General features: G+C 41.5%; 1 protein-coding gene across 1 annotated transcript in view; it reads right to left on the bottom strand.

The window, feature by feature from the left end:
- The window catches only part of PIP4P2 (phosphatidylinositol-4,5-bisphosphate 4-phosphatase 2), a 59,849-nt gene extending 39,892 nt beyond the window's left edge, over positions 1 to 19,957 (bottom strand). Inside the window, exon 1 of the mRNA XM_047728185.1 lies at positions 19,654 to 19,957. Coding sequence (XP_047584141.1) covers positions 19,654 to 19,759 — 106 coding nt within the window. The 5' untranslated portion in view covers positions 19,760 to 19,957. The remainder of the gene's footprint in view (positions 1 to 19,653) is intronic.
- Positions 19,958 to 25,161: the final 5,204 nt, after the last annotated feature.

The raw sequence follows: 25,161 nt of genomic DNA, 5'->3' as shown, positions 1-25,161 counted from the left end.
TCATGGTCTCAGGGTCTTGGGATCGAGCCCCACATCAGGCTCTCTGCTCAGCGGGGAGCCTGCTTCCCCTCTCTCTCTGCCTGCCTCTCTGCCTACTTGTGATCTCTCTCTCTGTGTCAAATAAATAAAATCTTTAAAAAAAAAAAAAAAAAAGCTGTTCTGCAAAAAAAAAAAAAAAAAAAAAAAAAAAGTCAACAGATCACAACTACCATACCTATTTCAAATTTCTGCCCTGGATAAAAGGTCCACTGTCATCTCAGAACTGAGGATCATTAGATATTGACAGCCACAAAAAGTCTTCATTTTGGAAGAGGTTTTTTATTTAAACAATAGTCATTTTCTCTATGGGGTTTACGTAAGTGAAAAATCCTTTCTTCCTCCAAGTGAGCAGTATTTGTTAGACCAGTAGCCCCCAGTCCTGAGAAACACCTTCAAAGTTTCAGAGTTACACCATGCTAAAAATTAAAGCAGTATTAGGAGTAACACAGTCTACTTTCTTCACCTTATGGAAGAGAAAACTGACGCCCAGAGGTTCTAACTTTTGAATAGATTTGTATACAGCCTTCAGTGAAGTCAAGAGCTGAGTGCACTTCCAGAGGTTTCTCCACAATAACCGTTGTCTCTCTTGGAGAATAATTTAATACAGGCAAAAATATAAGAACTAGTGAGAATCCTGTAGAAACACTACTTGTTTCCTGTTGAAACAAGAATCAGATCTGGACTAAAAGGGAAGAGGAGAAGGAGGAGGAAGACAGGGAAAATAAAAAATAGGACAGAATATAAAAGAAGAATCCATTCATGATAATAAAAACTTAACAGAAAAACCGAGATTCGTAAAAGAGCCAATATGAAAGAATACGGACCACAAGGCATACGTAATGGTCTTCCTGAAACACTCCAAAAGAACCATTATTGTTCTGTAAACCCACATGTGATCAAATTACATTTTCCCTTCATAAACACAGACCTAATTTACCTATTTATGTCAAAGAGCCCCTTGTCCTGCTACTTCATCCTCGTGTATTAATCCATACTTCATTTTTTTTTTTTTACCAAAGATATCCTCCAGCATTTTAATGGTTGAAATTATTTTTGCTGGACTTCACTGACCTTTCTTAGCTCAGTTATTCCTTTATAAGCCTCTTTGATGGCAATATTTTCCAGTTTAATTCACTTACTTCATTAATGCACTCTATACATTCCCTCCTTCAGGCCCTTGACAAAGATGTGGTCTCAAAATTGAAAAATGACATCCAATTAAAATGAGAGCTATTTTAGGACACTATGATTAAGGATGAGCAAGCAAAGTACAAAAGGGCCAGCCTGCGAGGAAAGTCCTGGCTGGCTTTATCTCCTCCTTAGGAACTTTGTGGAGAATATGGATAAGGGACAGAGTGAGGCTGGCTGGTATGGGTACCTACTTCCAGGCTTAAACCTCTCCAGTCCAGCTGTGCATGAGAAGGGGAAGATCACGACCTGCTCTATGAAACCAAAGAAACAAAACTATTCTGGAAAACTCTTGAGTTCTTCTAGTACCATGAAACCCTCAGAAGGTTCCATCGGGCTACAGCCAGCATGGAAGGGTAAATGTCCTACTTATTATGTTACTGACCCTTAGCTCCGAATCTAGCCTTCTCTGCTTTGTCATGCTGGAGCCAAGCTCTGCAGACCACACTGGAACTCTGCCAGCTGGCGGCAGGCTACATTCTGTGAACAGGAAGCCTGCACGGTTGAGGGAGGAAGAAGGGACTTACAGCCCTTTCCCCAAGCGTACAGTCTTTCTCCAGAGCTCAGGAACATCAGCACCAGCTGGCCAACCGACCCAAACTCTAAATTATTACATCTTAATGACTCCAATCACTTCCCTCTGTTCTCTCAGCCCTAGACCTCATGGCAGCTTCTTCCCACATCTGATATCTACTTAATACCACAGGATAGCGTTTTTACCTTTTAGTTACCTATTTAACAACTTCATACCTAATTAACAATTCTATTATATTCCATTGTGTTGTTTCTATCTCCAGATCTTAACTGATAGAAAAATTCATGCCAAGAGTAATCCCAGGAAACTGACCCTCAAAAATGGGATTGGGGGGCACCTTGGTGGCTCAGTTGGTTGGGCATTCAATTCTTGATTTTGGCTCAGGTCTGATCTCAGGGTTGTGGGATCGAGCCCCACATTGGCTCCATGCTCAGTGGGGAGTCTGCTTGCGATTCTCTTTCTCTCTCTCTCCCTCTGTCCCTCTCCCTGCTCTCTCTCTCTCTCTCTCTTCTCTCAAATAAATAAATAAATCTTTTTTTAAAAATGGGATTGGAGAAACGGTTTGATCATGCCTTGGGTTCAAATGCAGTGCTGAGTTCCTTCACCAGTGGGACAGACACAGTAAGGTAGAAATTGGTGGCTCTCAGTGGCATCCTGATGAGTCAGATTATTCCCTGAAGATGACTGTGATGGTTATGGCTACTTCACTAGACCATTAGGGCAGGAATAATTACTATCCAGGTTGTGATATGGGGTGGATTCCTATGAATACCTTGGAGCATTTACAGAAAGAAAATGGGAAGCTCAGTCTTTAAACTCTCAGCTCAAGTCATAGTCAGAGAACCCAGAGAACTTCTACTGCAGCCCTAGAAGTAACCCTTATGTCCAATTGTCACAGGGCTTACACTGCTGTAAATCAAACACAAATTTAATAGTGTAGACTGCAAAATTATGTCAGGTAAATCCACAGCCGTACCAAGCTCTCCTGTGAAAGTTGGAATGCTGATTGTGAAGGAGTGGACCCCTGAAACATGGAATAGAGGCATCTGGTTGTAGCCAAACAGAAATGAGAAACCCGGAGTCCCTCTGAGCCTCCCTTAATGAGTAGAAAGCTGCTTTTCTCCTTGTGTTTGAAGAGACAAGCCTTCCCTTACAGGAAAACTGTCTCAGGAGTGGACAGTCATCCTCCTTAAAACTCATCCTCTCCCGTGGTTGCCTCAAAACACAGAACTAAGCTCAGAACTCAACACGTTCCAGGAGGACAAGTCGAAAGCATGACTCAGGACATACTAGCTTATACATCAAGAAAATTACAAGGTTTTGAAAATATATATGTTCAAAAACCTGGAGAATACGTGTGGGGGTAGATCCCAAGGGCATTAAACCAAAAAGGATGGGACTTAACACTGAGTTGAGCCAAATTTAATTATATGGGTGCAGTAGGCAGATACTCCGGATTGGATGTTAGTTTTAAAGCTGGAAGTAGCTCTCTATCCGTTTCCTTGTCTGTTGGTGAGATTTGGCCTTACGTTCAACAGAGCTGGGATGTCAGAACATCCCCAGCATGGCGCAGAAGAAGAATCAAAGGTTTAGGATATTAGAATGTTGGAGTGAATTTATCAGATGAAACGTGCACGCCCACACCCTACTACATCGATTCACTTTTTTTCTACGTTGGGCTGCTGGGCAATCCTGGGCAATCCCAGGTTTGTAGCTGAGGATGTGATACAGAGCCCCACCATGAGCTCTGAGGCCAGAGAAAGTGAAGAGATCTTCAGCTCTATTCAGGAGGAAAGCAGCAGCCCACCAGGCACTCTGCGGTGGGTTCCCGGGAGGGAGTGAGCAGTCCGTGGGTCACACGCATGTACTGTGAGCAGGGCGCAGAGTTGGAGGTACATCAGAAACACCTCAGGGAGTGAGACTCCAGGGCTTGCAGGGCTCGTGTTCTTAACATGGAGAAAGACAGCAAAAGTGCAAGTCCAACTGGGTGTGGAAAGTGCTCTGATAAGGATGGGTACAGGGGCTTTGCAAGCACGGAAGAGGGCATCTAACCCTAACTAGGCAGAGTGTGCATCAGGGGTGCAGGGTGGGGGCAAGGGGAGAGGAGGCCGGTGGTAGAGTCATTCCAGTACAGTTTAGCTTTCCTGCAATACTGCAGCCTTTCTCCAAATTGTTACCTTTAACTCCTTTCTCCGAACAGCAGCTCTAGAAAAACAGCCAAACCTTACTGAGTGTGGTTGTAATATCAGCTTGGAACCAACATCCATCTACATCCGAATGCCTCTGATGTTGCCTGTAAGAGCTAATGTGTGCTGGCTGACTGCACGTCCCACAGCAATAGCAAACCAGGCGTTCTTATCCAGCAGGTACTGATGAGAACTGAATTCCACTCTGAGCTATTAAGCTTTTGTCTGTCCCTCCCTTCATGGTCTCAGGCATTTGGACCCTATCAAAACACTGCCACATAACTGGAGATGCTGGCAAGAAATGCCCAATGACCTGCCAATGACCAGTTCCTGGATGACAAAAGCTTCTGACTGACCTCGCTGTTTCCCATACGGCAACATTTCTGCCTCATTCTAATAATGCATTTCATCTGGAGCACTAAGCTTTCTTCAAGTATTAACAGTGAATAAGTTATGTATTCCTTTTTTTTTTTTAAGATTTTATTTATTTGATAGAAAGAGAGAGACAGCGCAGGGGGAGCAGAGCCCCAAGAGGGAGAGGGAGAAGTAGGCTCTCCCTAGATCAGGGAGCCTGATGGGGGGTTGGGGGGGAGCTCAATCCCAGGACCCTGAGATCATGACCTAAACTGAAGGCAGATGCTTAACCAACCAAGCCACCCAGGGGCCCCAAGTTATGTATTCTTCTTTCACTTTATCAACTATTATATTTATTTTGATTTCAAAAGATGCAATTTTTTTCTGACATGATTTATGTACAATTATACTGTTTACATGGAAGGCCACATTTATAATTTGTTATTTGCAATACTGCTTCCAAGAAAGCATGTGTTTCAAGAAAAATATGTTTTTCAGTACAGAAAAACAACTTGTTGTTCCCAGGGCAAAAAATGCACTTGCCTAGAAATTAAGAAACTTCTCCTATAGCCTAAGGAGGTAAAGAACTCCTATTCTGTCATTCTTCGGAGACAGCTCATTTTTACTATGTATCTACATTTTTTATTTTTTTTTAAGATTTTATTTATTTATTTGACAGACAGAGATTACAAGTAGGCAAGAGAGGCAGGCAGGGAGAGAGAGGAGGAAGCAGGCTCTCCGCGGAGCAGAAAACCTGATGTGGGGCTCGATCCCAGGACCCTGGGATAATGACCTGAGCCAAAAGCAGAGGCTTTAACCCACTGAGCCACCCAGGCATCCCTGTATCTACATTTTTTAAAGACTGTGCATTTCCAAAAGAAAGGAAGACACTCCTTTACATATAACTAAGTATACACACTAAATGATAACTTAAAGGTTATAAATATTCATAAATCAGTTATAAAATATAGTCAACTATAACTGAGCCCAAATCTGTTACAAGACATTTTAGATAAGAGAGAATTTGAGAAGGGAAAATGACCTCAGTATATGGGGAAGAGAAAAAAATTTAACCATGGGGAAGAGAAAAAAATTTAACCAGATTTGTAATTTTATTTGCTTCAATATATGATATTGCATGGCAGAATGTTAAGTTCCAACATAATCAGGGCACCTGGCTGGCTCTGTCAGTAGAGAGCATGTGACTCTTGATCTCAGGTTTGTGAGTTCAAACCCCACTTTGGGCATAGAGATTACGTTAAAAAACAAAAACAAAAACAAAAACAAAAATGGGCACCTGGGTGGTTCAGTGGGTTAAGTGTCTGCCTTCAGCTCAGGTCATGATCTCTGGGTCCTGGGATCAAGCCCAGTCCGGCTTCCTCCTCAGCAGGGAGCCAGTTTCTCCCTCTCCCACTGCCTCTCTTCCTGCTTGTACTCCCCTCTTTGTGCTCACTCTCTCTGTCTGTGTCAAATGAATAAATAAAATCTTAAAAACAAAAACCCAAGGTCCAGCATAATTAGATGGTATTATACTCAGTATATTCTTTTTATATATACTCAGTATTTTTTTTTTTTTAAGATTTTGTTTATTTGACAGAGAGGGAGATCACAAGCAGGCAGAGAGGCAGGCAGAGAAAGAGGGGGGAAGCAGGCTCCCTGCTGAGCAGAGAGCCCGATGCGGGGCTCGATCCCAGGACCCTGAGATCACGACCGGAGCTGAAGGCAGAGGCTTTAACCCACTGAGCCACTCAGGCACCCCAAAGATTTCATTTATTTATTTGTCAGAGAGAGAGAGCACAAGCAGGCAGAGTGGCAGGCAGAGGCAGAAAGAGAAGCAGGCTCCCCGCTGGGCAAGGAGCCCAATTCAGGACTTGATCCCAGGACCCTGGGATCTTGACCTGAGCAGAAGGCAGCGGCTTAACCAACCGAGCCACCCAGGGGTCCCTCAGAATTTTCTTAAAATATTTCACCCATTTAAAACATGATGTAGGGATTACAAAGATTCTAGATGAAGTCAACAGTTTCATAATTTTGGAATTTGGCACATATTCACCATAAATCTAAGCAAAATCAGACACAAAAATGGAGTGACATGAACTTATTTATTTTTAAGCATATCTATTTTTATTTATTTTTTATTTATTTATATTTATTTTTAAGCATACAGTAAGTACATAAAGATATTTAGTGAATAAATAAGCCCATGTGGGGCTCCAAGGTGAGCATGGAGTCTGCTTAGGATTCTCTCTCTTTCCCTCTCTTTCTGCCCTTCACCCCCTTTTCAAGTTCATTCTGTTAAATAAAATAAAATAAAGTGGAAATGGAAATGTTAATGTTGAGAGATACTGCTTTGGGAACATAGATCTTCCAGTAATAGAGATTAGAGAAGATTATATAAAAGAAAATGGCTTTGATGAATGAGCAGAATGTGAATGTTTTAGATTCCAAAGTCCCTTTCCTACTCATCAACTCATAGGAAGTAAACAGTATATTCTTACCTAGAAAAGACTAAAAGTGACTAGTAAGTGATACCAGTATGGGGCAATGAGTATGGTCTTAAGGAAAAGCATGTACACACAGTGATGTGTTTTCCATTTTTTTGGAAAAATTCCCCCTCATTAAGACCTTGACAGGCTGGAGGGGCATCTGGGTGGCTCAGTGGGTTAAAGCCTCTGCCTTCGGCTCGGGTCATGATCCTGGGGTCCTGGGATCGACCCCCCACATCAGGCTCTCTGCTCAGTGGGGAGCCTACTTCCTCCTCTCTCTCTCTGCCTGCCTCTCTGCCTACTTGTGATCTCTGTCTGTCAAATAAATAAATAAAATCTTAAAAAAAAAAAAAAAAAGACTTTGACAGGCTGGAGGAATGGATCAAATCAAGCACAGTGAAACACAAGGCGAAAGGGCAAGGACCTGTACAGAGATGTGGGGCATGCTCTAACACATAGCACTTAGGTCGTCTTATTGTTTAATAATAACCTATGTCTTCATTTAGGGCTGGTAACAAATACAGATACTCTTTGGTTGAGCATGGCAAAGTATTCCATATGGAGAATCATGAGAATGGGATCCCTGAATTCTGTAAATTTGAAAAATCATTTTCCTATAAATTTTCGAAATATTTTTGTATTAACTGGTAGAATCCATTCAGCTCAGTAGAAGTCAGTGTTTTTTGGGAAACATCCTATGGCCTAAGATTAATAACGACTCAGGAGTTTGTGAAAGTCTTCTCACTTTAAATCTACTCACTACTGGGATTCCTGGGTGGCTCAGTCAGTTTAGCGTCTGCCTTTGGCTCAGGTCATGATCCCAGAGTCCTGGGATCAAGTCCCACATGGAGCTCCCTGCTTGCTAGAGAGCCTGCTTCTCCCTCTGCCTGCCACTCTCCCTGCTCTCACGGTCTCTCTCTCTGACAAATAAATAAAATCTTTAAAAAAAATCTACTCCCATTTCACATTGAGAAATCTTAGCATTTAATCTCTGGAAACTATAAAATTTCATCTTGTCACATACCTTCCCCCAAATTTTCCTTCGGTAGAAATCATGTGGTCAAATGCTGAACAATTAGAGGCTTTCTTGTACATGGTTTTAAAATCCCTATTATGAGTCTACCATGCTTAAATATCTCAAATTGACCAAGTATGGAAGGAAGAAAGATTTTCCCATAACCTTTAGAAATACATGCTTTGATAGAACGCCCTAACCAGTCAGGTGGTACATACAAATACATTCTACAGAATAAAATACTCCATGCTAGTTGGTCTTCCAATGCTCAAAAGAGCCAAGTGATACTCTTTAATGTTCAATATGCTATCTTTCCTATTTTCAAAGGACAATGGAATAGGAATTTAAGTGAAACAGTGCGGTAAGATAATAACCACCTATACTTTATAAAGTTATAGATATATTCTCCTAGGTGTATCTAGATTCCTTACCAAGAACAACTGTGTCATAGAATATAAAACCAAAAAGGAACATACTAAATCACTTCTTATCAGGTAGGAAACTGAGGTACAGAGATGCAAAGTAACTATTCTAAGGTCAGCAGCTGATCACTGGCAGAGAGAACTCAAGTGTCAGGTCCCACAGCCTAAACCCTACCTGGTGGCCAGATCACCTCTGACACTATAAAGGGATTCAGTTACATGATGCTTGACAAACTTACCTGAAGGCCAGGAAGAGGAGCCATGCTTTCCATTTCTTTTACACTTTTTTTTTTTTTTAATTCTTACAGAGAAAAAGAAATTCACTTTACAACAGCAATCAAGGAAAGGAAAGAATCTAGAAGAGTGCCAAAGCAACACAAACTCCAGTGTATCTCCCCACCTTCCCCCCACAAAAAAAGTAGAGAAGTTGTCTCGAAAGAACAGAAAACAACAGGTAGAATATATTCCGTCTTCAGAGCTGTTAAAGGGGAAAAAAAAAAAAGTCCCCTCAAACATTTCAGTAAACAAATCTATTGGGGCGCCTGGGTGGCTCAGTGGGTTAAGTCTCTGCCTTCGGCTCAGGTCATGATCTCGGAGTCCTGGGATCGAGCCCCACATCGGGCTCTCTGCTCAGCGGGAAGCCTGCTTCCCCTCTCTCTCTGCCTGCCTCTCTGCCTGCTTGTGATCTTTGTCAAATAAAAAAATAAAAATCTAAAAAAAAAAGGTTAAAAAAAAAAAGAGCTGTTAAAAGGATGTCATTCCCAGTGTATGCAACATCTCTTCATCCTCACAAGAGTAAAACACAAAGCAGCTAGCTCAAAGCTGTTTCCAGTGTTGTCTGCTTTTCCCCATTTGGATCACTTCCCAGAGAGTTGCTTATTGCCCTCAAAGACAGTTATGAACATCCATCTGGCTAACTCGCCTCTCTAACATCTGTATCCATCTGGCTAACATCTGTATCCATCTGGAAATCTTGCAAGACTTTAACAGAATGCTCTACCCTAAAAGTTTGACATTCCTGAAAACAACATGCAGAGTCCTTGGAAATAAATGGGAAATCGGGAGCATCTCCTCTCACCACAATGAGTATTATCACATGGGTGATAAATAATTGCGAATAACATTTACTCTCCAGCCCTGATGTCTCCTTACCCTCCAGACTTGTGCATCCAGCTGCCTACTTAACACCTCCAACTAAGTGAGGACTAAAGGTACTTCAAAAACTCAATGTGTCTAAAACAGAATATTGATTTCCACTATCCTTTCCCCTGCCCTCCATACCTAACTCCTTCTCCTGTTTATCTATCTTAGAAAAAAAGCACAGTTTTTTCCCAGTTGCTTGGGTCATTTCTGGAGATTTGTGACTCCTTTCTTTCAACTGATTCAATCCAAGAGCACGTCCTGCTGCTCTATGTTTAATATGGCCTGAATCCAACCCCATCCCACTGTTTCCATCACCTCCACCCTGGTTCAGACCACCATCACCTCGTGCCTATGCCACATTAACAGCCTCCTGATTAGTCTCAGGTCTTCTTAGTATCTTATTTTCCCCCCAATAATCCATTCTCCACAAACCAACCAGGATGATTTTCCTTTTATTTTTCTTTAAGGGGGTAAGAGGCAGAGGGAGTGGTAGAGAGAGAATTGTGAGCAGGTTCCACACCCAGCATGGAGGCCAATGTAGGGCTTAGTCTCAAAACCCTGAGATCATGACCTGAGCTGAAATGAAGAGTTGGATACTTAACAGACTGAGCCATCCAGGTACCCCAGGATGATTTTCTTAAAAACAAAGTATTTCACATCTCTCCTTTGCTCCAAACCCCTCCATGGCTTTCCATTACCCTCAGAACACAGTCAGATCTCTGATGGTAACCTAAGAAATCTCCTTTGTCTTCCCTAGTCCAGTCCCCCGGTCCCTTCTGCCATATTTAGCCCCTAAGTCACCATGCTCTAGCCCACTGCCTGCCATGGTTTGAAACAGCATCGTGTTTTATACTTGCTGTTCCAGTGGCCTGGCACATTCCTCCTCTGTCTTCCAATGGTTGATCCCAACTAATTTTTCAGGTCTCTGAGCAATTGTCATCTCCGAGGTCTCTTTCCCAAAGCAATCTGAAACACTCCCCATGCAGCCAGCCCCCCCTCCACTCTCATGCCCTGCTTTATTTTCTGCACGCTCGGAAATTATAGTGCTCCCTGGACGTAACTCTAATGGGAATGAAGGCTCCCAGAAATCTGAAACAATATAATAGGCACTCAAATATTTGAAAGGATGACTGACTGAATGAAACACATCTTGATTAATGTATTAAAGATGCTGGGTAGAGCCAGAGCCAGGAGGAAATGTGGGCATTATAAAATAGAATAAAAAAAGATCATGGAGGCTGATTCCTGCCAAATAATAGGAAAGGATGAGACTAGGAAAAGGGCTTGCCACAATTCTGGACAGCTGGAGGCAGATACCCTTCACCAATGTTTAGGCTCTATTTTCCCTTAAAGATGTGGCCTCAGTGAAACAGATTTTAATTCAAGAACCGATATGAAAAAACTCTACTAAGCACGGCCTGAGCTTCAGCATATCACGAAATCAAGCTTCAGCAAGACCCTCCTTGCTCAGTATCACAGCTGGTGCACACCCCTATAGAGGCCTTCACAGAGTGGCAGGTAGCTGCTCTCAAATATGCCTCATCTATCTCCACTCACTGTGACAACCTGGCTTCCAGCAGGTTTCAGAACCCTTGGCAAATGAAAAGTTAATCTTATAGTGGGTTAAGCATGTGGTGTAGATCCCTGGGTCTACATTTTCTTTTCCTGCCAATCCACAGCAAACCCTGAACTCTGCAAGGATGCAAGGAGGTTCTGAAATGTGATAGACTGCCGAAATATATTCGAAAACTCTCAGTGCAATGGACTGAGCCTTTATGTCCCCTCAAAATTCAGGTCGAACCTCTCGACCTCAACGTGAGAGTTGTAGGAGGTGGGGCCTATGGGAGGTAACCGGGTCATGAGAGCAGAGCCCTCATGCATGAGTTTAGTGCTGTTAGGAAAGGAATGAGAGAGCGCTCTCATGCTCTCTCCACCATGTGAGGAGGATACAGGAAGTCAGCACTCTGCAACCTGGACACCAGCTCTCACCACACACGGAATCTGTTGGCACTTTGATCTTGGACCGCCCAACCTCCAAGACTGTGAGAAATAAGTATTTGGTGTTTAAGCCATCCCGTGTATGGTATTCAGTGACAGCAGCCTGAACTAAGACAATCAATAAAATTCTAGTCTAGTACAGAACTTAGTTCTAAGTGAAATGAGACTTTGCCCCACTTTAAGGCACCAGTTCTAACTTTAGATTTTTCCAGGTAGAGGATAGAAGAGGGTCACTAAAAAGATACCTTATTTACTATGCAGTTTCTAAGTGAGGAGTACAGGAGTACATAGTAAATAACTTATCTCTTAAACCAGAAGCCAATTTATTTTCTAGCCACTGAAAACATTTTGTCAAGCAATTTCAAATTTACACATTTTTAAAAAGTGAGACAAAGGTGAAAAGAAAAGGACAAGGCCCTTTTAATTATGTTACATAGGAAACCCAAGTGTTTCAGAATAAGGGAATATTATTAGCCTCTTCTTGGAAGTGAAGTGGCTTTGATTTTACAATTAAAGTAAATCCACATTAGAATACTACATTAGATGGAAATGAATAATGCTTCAATTCTTTACAAAGGATTTGAATATAAACACATAGAAACAACTCTCACTGAGGTCACTAGTTCAAAAGACATTTTTGAGTCCTTAACTATTTGCTCTTTTTTTGCAGTTTTTGACATGTTTGACCACTTCTTTCTTGGAGGTGTTCTCTCCTCCTTGACTCTGTGATATTAGTCTTTCGGTTTTCCTCCCACCTGCCTGGAAGCTACTTCTCAGTCTCTTTGGAGACTTATCTTCCTCTAACTGGTTGTTGAATGTGGGAGTTTCACAAAGCTCCGTCCTAGGCTCTCTTCTTTTTATTTTATTTTGTCTCCCTAAGTAGTTTCATACATAGCTCCCCCAACTTTTTTCCATTTCAGTACCCAGAGAAAGTGACAATATATTTATAGTCATGCAGAGCTGGAGGCCTCTGCTGTTCTAAGAACGGAGGAGAACTCATATCTTAATCCTTGTATGTTCTCTCAGCACATTGCATGGCACACCGGGTGGGGCCTTGGGAAGTTCTGAACTGACATCCATGTATTTAGTTGTTACCAATATGTCAATAACATAGTTTTCTATTTTTCGGCCCAGGCCTCGTTTCTCTGGTCTACACCTGTGGAAGCAATTGCCTATCTGCCATCTCTTCCTGGATATTTGAAAACATCTTAAATGTATCATAGCTAAAACTAAGCTCATGATCTGTGTTCCCCAAAACCTAATGCTCTTCTGGTGTTCTCTGTCTCAGCATAGGCAATGACACCATCAGGCTGTGGACACCAGAACTCTGGGAGATATCCTTGCCGCTTTCCTCTTACTCTCACAGCCAATCTACAAGAAGCCATCTTTACTTTCGTAACATCATCTTGTCTCTCCACCTCCACCACTGCCTGGAGCCCTGCTGTCATCGCAGTTTACCAGATCTGCGTGAATCAGATGGTAGCCGCCCGAGCCATCTATCCTCATTCTATCCTCAACCTATCGCTCCCCTCTCATTCACTCTCTAATACAGAAATAGACTGATTTAAAAAATAAAAAATAGATATTTTGGGGCACCTGGGTGTTTCAGTCGTTAAGCGTCTGCCTTCGGCTCAGGTCATGATCCAGAGGTCCTGGGATCAAGCCCCACATTGGGCTCTCTGCTCAGTGGGAAACCTGCTTCTCCCTCTCTCACTCCCCCTGCTTGTGTTCCCTCTCTCGCTGTGTGTCTCTATCTCTGTCAAATAAATAAATAAATAATCTTAAAAAAAAAAATAGACATTTCTCTGGGGCACCTGGGTGGCTCAGGTGGTTAAGTATTTGCTTTCGGTTCAGGTTATGATCCCAGAGTCCTGGAATCAAACCCGGCGTCAGGCTCCTTGCTCAGTGGGGAACCTGCTTCTCTCTCTCTCCGTCACTCCCTCTGTCTGTGCTTGCTCTCTGTCAAATAAATAAAATCCTTTTAAAAAACAGACTTTTTCCCAAAGAAGACATACAGATGGTCAACAAACACATGAATAGATGATCAACATTACTAGTCATCAGAGAAATGCAAAGCAAAACCACAATGAGCTATCACCTTACACCTGTCAGTAAGGTTAGTATCTAAAACACAAGAAGCAACAAGTGTTAGTGAGGATGTGGAGAAAAAGGAACTCTCATGCATTGTTGGTGGGAATGTAAGTTGGTGCAACCACTGTGGAAAATAGTATTGTTTCTCAAAAAATTAAAAATAGAAATAGCATATGATCTAGTAATTCCATCCACTACTGGGTATTTACCAAAAGAAAATGAAAACACTAATTCAAAAAGATATATGCACTCCCATGTTCACTGCAGCATTATTCACAATAGCTAAGATGCGGAAGCAACGTAAGTGTCCATCAACATAGGAATGGATAAAGAAGATGTGGTATGTATACGCACACACAATCAAATATTATTCAGCCATAAAAAAAGAACAAGATATTGCCATTTATGACAATATGGATGGACCAAGATAGTATTATGCTAAGTGAAATAAGACAAAGACAAATACTGTATGAGCTCACTTATATATGGAATCTGAAAAAAAAAATAGTAAAAACGGATCTATAAATACATAGAACAAACTGATGGTGGTCGGGGGGAGAGGATGGGAGCTATGAGGGTGGGTAAAATGGAGAAAGGGAGTAGATATGGGCTTCTAATTATGGAATGAATAAGTCACATGGATAAGAGGTATGGCACAGGGAATATAATCCATGGTACTGCCATAATGTATGGTGACAGATGATAGCCACACGTGTGGTGAGATAGCATATCATAAACACGAATCACTGTGTTCTTCACCAAAAATGAATGTAACGTGTGTCAGCTATATTTCAATTTTAATAATAATAATAATAATAATGATCTAACCAGAGCATCCCTTTGCTGAAGGCAAAATTTCTCAACATGACCAAAAATACCCTGCCTGGACTGAGCAATACGTATTGTTCTGGTCATCTGTTGGTGCAGAACACACCACCCCAAAACTTAGTGACTTAAAACAACAGTTTAATACTACCTTTCATGAGTCTGGATTGTTCCGCCTGAGCTGAATGGTAATCATCTAGACTCTATCACGCAGGTACGGTAAGAATTTGGCTTGGGTTGGAATCATCTGAAAGCCTAGCTGGGCTGGGCATCCAATATGGTTTCTTCACTTACACGTCTGAGAGCTGGTCAGGCATCCCTCTCTCCATGTAGCCTCTCCAAGTGGCAGTTAGGGATTCCTCAAAGCAAGGTAGTCTCAGTGCATTCAAATTCTTACAAGACAAGTTACTTTCTTCAGGGTGCACTTTATAAGAAACCAAGGCAAAAGCTGCAAGACCTCTTATGATCTAGTCTCCAAAGTCATTCCGCTCTCTTTTGCTTTATTCTATAAGTCAAAATTGAATCACAAGATCAGTCCAGAATCAAGGAGGGGACCTACCCAAGGACTTGAATATCAAAAAGCAGGATTCTTTGGAGGGAGAGGCGGGTCTTGGAGACTATCAACCACACCCACTTCTCCAATCCCAAATCGCAATATATTCCCTATTGGTGCTTTCACTTTAGCCACGCTGGCCTTGTTTCAGCTCCTTGTACTTACCATACTCCATCCACCCAAAGGCTTTTGTACATAGTGTTTTCTTAGTCTAGGATGTTCTCCCAGGCCCTGCCTTTGCCTAGTTCAACTTTAAAAACCTCAGTGAAGCCTCAGGAAAGCTTTTCTGGCCTTCCCTAACCAGGTTAAATCTTTTTATTATATACTTTCACAGCACTGGATACATTTCTGGCACTATCCTCAACCCCACTGCACTTTGCATTTGTTCAAATGATTATGTAATTTATGTCTCAATATCCTCCATTAAACTGGAAGAGAGGTCATATCTGTTTTTCCCATCCCATCTCTTGTGGTAACACAGAGCTTGGCTAGTACTCAAATATTTCTTTGCTGAATGAATGACAGAAATTAAGTAAATGAAACTGTCTCTGTATAACAATTCCTTTAAAATTGTAGTGAAGTAGATAATCACATTACCATAGTAAATACATAGATAAATAGACAACCCCAAACATAAACTATTTTCACAGAGGAAGTCTTATAAATGTAACGGTCATATTCTTTTGCCATATCCTACTTGTAAAATTAAATAATAAACAAATCCATTAAATATAGCAAATTGTGTAAGCTTTGTGGTATTTTTTCCAATCTTTTTTTTTTTTAAGAGAGATTTTATTTATTTATTTGACAGAGACAGTGAAAGAGGGAACACAAACAGGGGGAGTGGGAGAGGGAGAAGCAGGCCTCCTGCCCAGCAGAGAGCCTGACGTGGGGCTTGATCCCAGGACCTTGAGATCATGACCTGAGCCACAGGCAGACGCTCCTCAATCTTTTTTTTCAAATGAGCCTAAAACTGTCTTTGATTTTAATTTCTATGCCTTTACAAAGGGTGACATATGTACCAAATAGTGTTTTAGTCATAGGAAAGGTGATCTCCTACTCTATACAGGAATCCAATACTAACAGTAAAGACCACTAGAAGCATTCCACTTAGAAACACAGGTGGACTGTTACACAGACCACACATGATTTTCACTGTGCTAAAACCAAATGCAAAATACTGCTTTCTACTACATTATCAATAACCTGTTTATAAATAAACACTTCACCATCTTTTAACTTTAAATGGAATGTTTCAGGACACCTGGTTGGCTCAGTTGGTTAAGCATCTGCCTTTGGCTCAGGTCATGATCACAGAGTCCTGGGACTGAGTCCTGCCTTGGGCTTCTTGCTCAGTGGGGAGCCTGCTTCCCCCTCTTCCCCTCCCCCTTGCTCATGCTCTCTCTCAATCTCTCTCACTCTCTCTGACAAATAAATTAAAAAATCTTAAAAACATAAAAATAAAAAATAAATAAATAAAATTAAAATAGAACATTTCATCTCAGAGTAAGAGCTAACATTCCCGTTCTTAGGTGGTGACACAAATAGCAAAGCGTTCAATTGAAGAAAATATTCACTAGTTATGGCTCTTAGCTACTTAAAAAAAAAAAGTCTGTGTAATTATGAATGATATCATAAGCCAAAGTTCATTATCAAAAAGTACATTCTATTCTGGTCTTTTGAATCCCAACCCTCAACTCTAATTCTTGTCAACTACTGAAAACATCTGGTCTAGCACCAGAGTGTTTCCTACAGTAATAATTCAGTCCTCTGTTTCTTTATTCTTTTTTCCCACCTCAACATGGGCTTCAAGAAGGGATGGGTTTGGTCAGTCTTGTTGACCTAGAGCAGTCTGGGGCACATCATGCTGCCCGATGAATCAATGAAGGAGTAAATAACATTGGTCTCCTAGAATCAGATCTTATGTATTACCCAAAATATTTATGAAGATGCTTATTTGTCATTCAAGAAAAGATATTCTGACAAAAATGTCAATTCATAAAATGTCTTTACATCTCAATTATGCTCCTTGCTTCCTAAGTATTATGCCACGTGAACTCAGTGTTTTTTAATTATCTAAATCATCTAACCTGTCTTATTCACCAGTTTAAAAAAATATATATGTAGTCTACCATAAGGCAGAAAGGGCTTTTTGCTAAATCATTTGTTAAAAACAAGAGAACAGGCTCAAAATGGAGGCACTTTGCTAAGCTCCATCTCACCAACCAGAGAGACTTAGTTACACTTTGGCTTCTCCCAGGAAGCGACTCTTAAAGTCAGTCAGGAACTACCTTATTAGCGCTAGTGAGGTCATGTGCCTGTTAGACCACTGCCATGCCCCAAAGGAAAGTGATCTTCCCACAACCAATCCACTTTTTTGCCAGTATAACTTCCTTTTCCCCACTCCCTTCTGCCTGGGGAAGTCTTTCATTTAGCTCACCTTTTTGAAACTCCTTTCTATCTGCTGGATGGACCTCATTTCTATCTGCTGGATGGGATGCTTTAGTGTCACGAATCAAATAAAGCCCATAAGATCTTTAAAATGTACTCAGTTGAATTTTGTTCTTTAATACATTGAATTTCTTCAGTTATTTAACTATCTGGAATGAAACTTTTTTCTCAGGGGCTGAAGGCAATTTCTACCTTATTGTGTAGTTTGAGGGGGTCTTATCAGATTAGTCAAATATATGGCAAATGATAAAGAAACCCATAAACAGGGGCGCCTGGGTGGCTCAGTGGGTTAAGCCGCTGCCTTCGGCTCAGGTCATGATCTCAGGGTCCTGGGATCGAGTCCCGCATCGGGTTCTCTGCTCGGCAGAGAACCTGCTTCCCTCTCTCTCTCTGCCTGCCTCTCCATTTACTTATGATCTCTCTCTGTCAAATAAATAAATAAAATCTTTAAAAAAAAAAAAGAAACCCATAAACAGGTCCATAAGCATGAATATTTTGGGGGAATAATTTAGCCACTATGACTAAAAACACAAAAACAAAGACGTAAGATAGAAGGCATGAAAATCTATTATAGGACAGTTGCTTAAATCCAAACTTTGTCTTTTAATAAATGGCAAATATTTTGCCTTTAAGGGTGATTTGATGAAGTTGAAACATTCATTTATAAGTATTTAAACTTATTCTAGACCATCCAATTTAGGTAACAGTGAAAAATTTATATCAAATTTCTGCATTAAAGGAAATTCCCCCAACTGATATCCTTTGACAGAAGTTTATTTATTTATTTTTTAAGATTTTATTTATTTATTTGACACACAGAGATCACAAGTAGGCAGAGAGGCAGGCAGAGAGAGAGAGGGAAGCAGGCTTCCCGCTGAGCAGAGAGCCAGAAGCGGGGCTTGATCCCAGAACCCTGGGATCATGACCTGAGCGGAAGTCAGAGGCTTTAACCCACTGAGCCACCCAGGCGCCCCCTTTGACAGAAGTTTAATACAAACACGACTAGTGGGTTTCTGTAGGTGAGTTTCTATTCCATTTTGCACCTTACTTCTCAACTCATTGATCACACTGAATTATTCACAGCTAAACATATTTTTCCTTTGTCCTGTTTCTTGTTAGGTGTTGATTAAGACCTAGATTGTTCCTTTTAAAGTTGTTATACATGAAGTGGAAATTTTAAATACGAATCAAGTTCAACCTGCTCTACAACTGGCTCCAATTCCAGACTTGAACTTAGAAAAAGTTGTGTTACAAGAAACACGATCTGCCTATATTTTCAAAAGCATTACCATTTGTCTCCTTGGGTTTTTAAACTCCTCTCATATTCAGCCAAAAAGAGAGAGAGATGCACTTAAGCTGCATTTGCAAGTGCCATATTTGACCATTCTTTTCACAACTCTAAGTGGTTTTTTCAAGCCTTGCCTTCCCTTTTCTATAAATCCTGACTCCACCTTCTTTCTACTATAGAAGCCACTAAAAGGCTTAGAACAAAGATAAATCTTTGAATAGTTTGCTAAACGACCCCCACCACACACACACACACACACACACACACACACACACACACACTTCTTCAGATCCATGAGCTGTCAAATCTTTTTTTATTCCATCTTGAGAAGGGAAATAAATAGAAGTATTAACTTGGGTTACTTTTATAAGTAAGTTCATTTCAGTCTCACCCAGATATGCATCAAAAATATTACATCTTCCTCTCTATACTTCTTCATTCCCCATGAAAGCTAACACATACTCCTAAGAAGGGGGAGTAATAAGGAAGGGCAGAAATTTCAGACATATTAAGAATATTGATTAATTCTATTCCTTTTGGTAAGACAATTCCCTGATTGAACAGAGCATGGGGGGCGGGGGAGAGCGGATAGTAGAATATGCATATTTTTCAAGCTAAGCCCTTTCAAGGACAGATCCCAAGGTGAGCAGTACTAGGGGTTTCTCAGCCATCTGAAAGGATTTATGAATGATCGTGAAAGATCTGCACCTCCTCCAGTGGCACTTAGGGGCTGCTCTGAAACGGTAAAGCCCAGCCTGGGAAATTCATGTCACATCCTGTACCCCTGAGTAAGAAGTGGTGAAACACACACACAGACACACACCCCAGAGGGTGAGAAGGGGTGAAATACACACGCACACACTCAACGCTCACGCCCCACGCTCACACCCCACCCTACCCCACCAAAAGCCCTGAGGGGAAGCTCTCAGGCAAGCAGGCGCTGGCTCGGGAAGGCGCAGTCAGCATCCCTCTCTCCCAGCCCAAGTGAGAGGATCGCCTCCACCTCGGAGCTAGAGCTCCCGGGTCTTTAACATTCTAGGCTTTTCCTTACGAAGTAGAAAGGTCCATGCTGGCCTTACCTCTGGGGCTGCTTTCCTGTAAGTACGGCGGGGCCGTGGGGGTGACATTTCCCGAATGGGATGCTGACAGCAGAGGCGAGCGTTCGTCCACCCCATCAGCAGCCATGACTGCTGCGGCAGCTGCGGGGCCGGGGGGAAGGCTGAGCCGGGTGTTGCGGCTCCCGCGGAGGTGGTGGCTACTGCTGCTACCGCTGCTGCTGCCGCTGCTGCCGCCTCCGGGAGGACCCGGGATGTGTCACAAGGCAGGAGGCTGGGGGAGGGGAGGGTGCGGGTTCGGGAGGCGGGGGAAGGGAAGCGCGCTAGGGAAGCCTGTCTGGGGGAGGGGAGAGGAGGAAGAAAGAAGGAGCCCGGGAGAGGGGAGGAGGGGAGAAGGGGAGGAGGAGGAGCCGGGGAACACAGTAGGGCTGCCGGGGAAAGGCGGGGAAGGGAAGGTGCGGAGTGACCGAAAGGGGGGTTGGAGGAGGCGAGAGGTAGGGGGTTGCAACTCTCCCTCTCTTTGTACTTTACGTTTCCTTAACTAAGGAGGAAAAGGGGAAGAACCGTAAAGAGCAACCTGAAAGGGGGTAAGAGGAAAAGGCCTGTGACTTGATTACAGAAAAACTACAGCACACACAGATCTCAAGTTTAGCTCCTGGAGGGAGTAGGAGGAGGGATTCTGTGCTGTCCAACTTTACAGCAATTATCCAAGAAAGCTTATTCCTAGGGTTATCAATTCCTTCTTGGGGGCTGCTCTTTGGTTAGAAAATCACTTCTCCACATCTGTTGTCTGAGAGGAAATAAATTTCTGCAAGTGTGGTGCCATTCCTTGCTTGTCCTTGTTTTTTAATATGTGTTTGACATTCTAGTAACAGTACCTTATCGAAACGATGCAGTTTGTTGGCTATTACAAGTTGACAAAATACGTTGCCCTTTTAGTTTTGTTTTTGCACTATATTGTCCCTGACACCTTATACAAAAAGGAAATTTATGAATGATGTAGGCCAATTTAAAAAATGTTTTGGGGGCGCCTGGGTGGCTCAGTGGGTTAAGCCGCTGCCTTCGGCTCAGGTCATGATCTCAGGGTCCTGGGATTGAGTCCCGCATCGGGTTCTCTGCTCAGCAGGGAGCCTGCTTCCCTCTCTCTCTCTGCCTGCTTCTCTGTCTACTTGTGATCTCTCTCTGTGTCAAATAAATAAATAAAATCTTTAAAAAAAAAAATGTTTTGGAGGTTTGGTTTTTTTTTTTTTGAGCTAGTGTTTTAAAATAATCTTTCACATGTAAAAGTGAGTAAAAAACAAAAAAAGCTAGTCATAGTTATGAGCAAGCTTTCATGTTTATGTTTTTCTTTTCTTATTTTGGTGGTTTGCTAAAATGGTTTAGAAATCAAAGTTTTGAATATGCCTGACAAAAATGCAATAGAAAAACAGGGAAGGTCTCAAAAGACCATTTTTCTTCAATGATTCTTTGAGTCATTCAACAAACATGTATTATGTGCTTACTGGGTATACAAAGATGAATAAGTAGAGCAATGAATGGTCTTGATCCTCCAGATGTCTGTGTGGTAGCACAGTCAAAAGCAAACAAAAAATGAGGCTGGAATCCCAGCTGTAGATTTCAAAGGGTATGAGGAAAGCTGACTTTAGACATTTGAAACTACTTCTCATATTACATTAAGAAGGGTCTTCATTTTGCTCTCTGAAGACTCTTTCTTCTAAAAAAAAAAAAAATCCATTTGGCATCTGCTGGAAATCCTAAGGGAAAGTCAAAGAATAATGTTTTCTACTATGCACATCTCTTGTGGGTCAGTAGTATCAAGACGACACCATATAAGGATCCCCATATGATTTAATCCAAGGGCATTTCTAAATCTCTAGGAACCTGAAAAGTGAGAGGTCAAGATGAGGCACCCCCTGCAAAAAACGAACCGTTTACAAAAGGAATAGCAGGTTTTTTGTTTTTGTTTTGTTTTTTTACAATTGTGGGCTGGAAGCTATTGAGTTAAAGAAACTTAAGAAGAATCCACAAAATCCTATGACTATGGTGTCCTGTCCTGTCACCTATCACACTAGGGAACAGTGTATTTACATTTCCATTATCCACCTACCCTTTATTCCCAACTGACTTTGTGAGTCAGAAACTGTAAATGACTCATTCATTATTGTGTCTCCCTTATCTAACAATGGCTGGCTCATTAAGAAGTAGGGGATGCACATTTGCCAAATAAATAAGCAAAGGAGTGTATGAGGAAATCCTACACAGAACCAAATTGTCTTACTAAAGGAAATTGTTAGCAGGAAAAACATCGAGCATTTCTTGATTTTTCGATGAAGATGACAGTTTTGCCATCTGACCAGTGTTTTCATTACTCCATTATAGTGCTGCAACTGGGGTTTCTTTACTGCCCAGGTATAAAGGATTTTTTTTTTTCTTTCTTTAGTTCTTTATATGGCTTCTCTGTCCATTTCAGAACTCATTAGAGGGCGACACGGCTCATGGAAATCACTCACACTATGAAAGTTAGAGGGTATATTGAGATTATATTTGCAGCAATGCAAAGTTCCATAAAAAGGAAAAACTTTTATTAGGTGAATATCACTTCATTCTAGTTTTACAATAATATAATAGTTCATGGTTACTCAAGAAACATTAAATAGGGGCATTAAATAGGGGCGCCTGCGTGGCTCAGTGGGTTAAAGCCTCTGCCTTCTGCTCGGGTCATGATCCCAGGGTCCTGGAAAAAAAAAAAAAAATCTCTTCTCAGCGGGGAACCTGCTTCCCTTCCTCTCTCTCTGCCTGCCTCTCTGCCTACTTGTGATCTCTATCTGTCAAATAAATAATAAAATCTTAAAAAAGAAAGAAAGAAAGAAACATTAAATAATACTCATCTCACTCCAAAGCATTTTATGATTATGAGATGTTTCCATCTCTACTCAGGGGATGAGGTAATATGTCCTTTGGAATAATAGTACAGTATAAACAGATGATGTGTGGGCCAGTAAAACTATATCTTACTACTTACTTCAGCTACTTAAGCTACAATTCCATCTATCTACTACTGAGCTATACCACAACCCAGTGGCTTAAAACAACATGATTTATTATTTGTCACGATTCTATAGATTAGTTGTGTGGTTATTCTATTGGTCTTGCCTGGGCCTCTATTCAGGAAGCTTCATTTAGCTGGCAGATTGGCCAGGGGCTCTCTCAGCAGGGACAGCTTGGAAAGGAGAGGAGGGGAGGAAGGCGGGAGGGTTGTTCTCTCCCATCTCTGCATTTAGTCTTCCATTCCATACCACGGGCCTGGTAGTCTCAGAGCAGTGTTTGAAGAGGGTGAGAGGGTGATTGTGGAAGCTGTGGTACATTTTCAGATCTAGGCTCCAGGTTTCAAGCAATGGCACTTCTCCCATACTCTTCTCTCTCCTTCAGCTTGCCTCCTGCTTCCCGCCCAAAGAGAGTTAGAGGCTCAGAGGCCTCTTTTCCTAGACAATTTCCATTGTGATAATCAATCATTATAAAGATTAAGCAACTTCCTCATTTCCACTTTATAAGCCATCTAATAACATGCCTCTGAGCTTCATCTCACTGTTGGATTTGAAGACTCCCAGTCATGAACTACTCTTTTTTTTTTTTTTTTTTTTTTTTGAGATTTATTCATTTATTGGTGGGGAGGGCTGCAGAGGAAGAGGGAGTGAAATTCTCAAGCGGACTCCCCTACTATTCTACTGATCTGGTTTTAATTTTTACTGTCTCGGGATTTTGACAGAACTATAAAATAATACACTGATGTTGTTTAAGCTGCTGAGTTTGTTGTAATTTTTTATGGCAGCAATAGAAAAATTCCACCTCCCACCAAACAGCTGAAAGAAGCTAATTGTTACTTTCTGTATTCTACAAGGAAATGACGTTAGTGAGATCAACAAGTTCATTAAGTACCTTTACCTTCCAAGGTACCACAGGCAACAGTTAATTGGTCTGCCTCTGTCCTCTGGTCTCCAGCAGCAATTTCCTCCCTGCTTTCTTTCCTAGCTTGCACCAACAGTCTCCTCTCTGCCCTTTTCAGCATTCACCTGCTGCCTGGCCCTAAAGACTGCCATGTGCTTTGGATTTTGTTAGAACAATACTAATTTCTGTTACATTCATCTCTTGCTTTATACTTTACCAATTTATCGATTAGTCTATTATTTTGTACTTCTGGTCCCACTTTGTCTGGTTTATCTTTTGCTTTGGAAGAATCACCATCCTAAAACTTAGGGATTAAAATAAAGATATTATTTTTCAGAAAGGTGCATTCAGCTGGTGGCTCAGCTGCGGACTGAGCTCAGCTGAGAAAGCTGGGTGCCTGAACCTCTCTCTCTCCAAACTCGCTTTTATCCGGGCTTCTTTCTTGTGTGGCAGACTCAGAATAGCGTTTCCCAGAGGACAAAGGCAGATGCTGTCAAAGCCTCAGGAGTCCCAAGTTTTGGAACAGGTACAAGGTTACTTCTATCACTTTCTATTGGTCGGAGCAAGTCATAAGGCCAGCCCACATTCAGGTGAGCAGAGGGGTAAATTGAGTCTCTTGATGGGAATTGTGGTGGTATCAATACAGGGGAGCATAATGCAGGGAGGTGTCATTATACAGTGACCTATCACAGCTAAAACAATATTTGATGTAAGAAAAGCACCGAGAAGGACAAAAAGAGCTCTTCAAGAAACACCATGCTTTGGGGTAGACGTTCAAGTCGAAATTTTAAAGTCCCAAGAAGTGTATTTTATGAATATCTATGTGATGTAAAGTATGTTCATATTAAATATTTATCACAAGAGTTATAACTGCTTCTCAGTGCATATCAGAATGCTTCCTCCACTCTGTCATCTTGATCTCTCAGTCTTTCTCCTCTGTGCTGGGGTAGTCCACTCTTGGAAATCAATTATATTTGAATAGAATTCTATATAATTTGAATTCAGTACCTCTAAGTGGTGATCTTGGTTAAGTTAGCTTAATTTCTCTACACCTCATTTGTGTAATTAGTCTGTAGAACAACAACAACAACAAAATACCTACCTTGTGGGGTATTTATGATAATTGAAAGAGAAAATGTATGGAATATAATTATCACTGCCTGGCAACTATAAATATAAGCTTTTTTGCCACTCTCTCCTTTTAACCCTATTAGAAGGGAAATCAGGGGATAAGCGTCACTGGATTAAGCTAAAAGTACAATGGCCTGGAGTATGTTTATATATGTATGTGTATACATTTATATATATTTGTGTATTATATATATATTTATATATTATGTTTATTTATTTATTTATTTAAAGGAAGCTCTAGGCCCAATGTGGGGCTTGAACTCATAACCCCAAGATCAAGAGTCACACACTCTACCATCTGAACCAGCCAGGCACCCCTGGAGTATGTTTATATATATATTTTTTAAAGATTTTATTTATTTATTTGACAGGCAGAGATCACAAGTAGGCAGAGAGGCAGGCAGGCAGAGAGAGAGGTGGAAGCAGGCCCGCTGCTGAGCAGAGAGCCCAATGCGG

This window comes from Lutra lutra, chromosome 4 (assembly GCF_902655055.1).
Source record: "Lutra lutra chromosome 4, mLutLut1.2, whole genome shotgun sequence".
NCBI classification, from domain to species: domain Eukaryota; kingdom Metazoa; phylum Chordata; class Mammalia; order Carnivora; family Mustelidae; genus Lutra; species Lutra lutra.
Note: the sequence above shows the minus strand (reverse complement) of the source record. Positions and strands in the feature narration are given on the sequence as shown.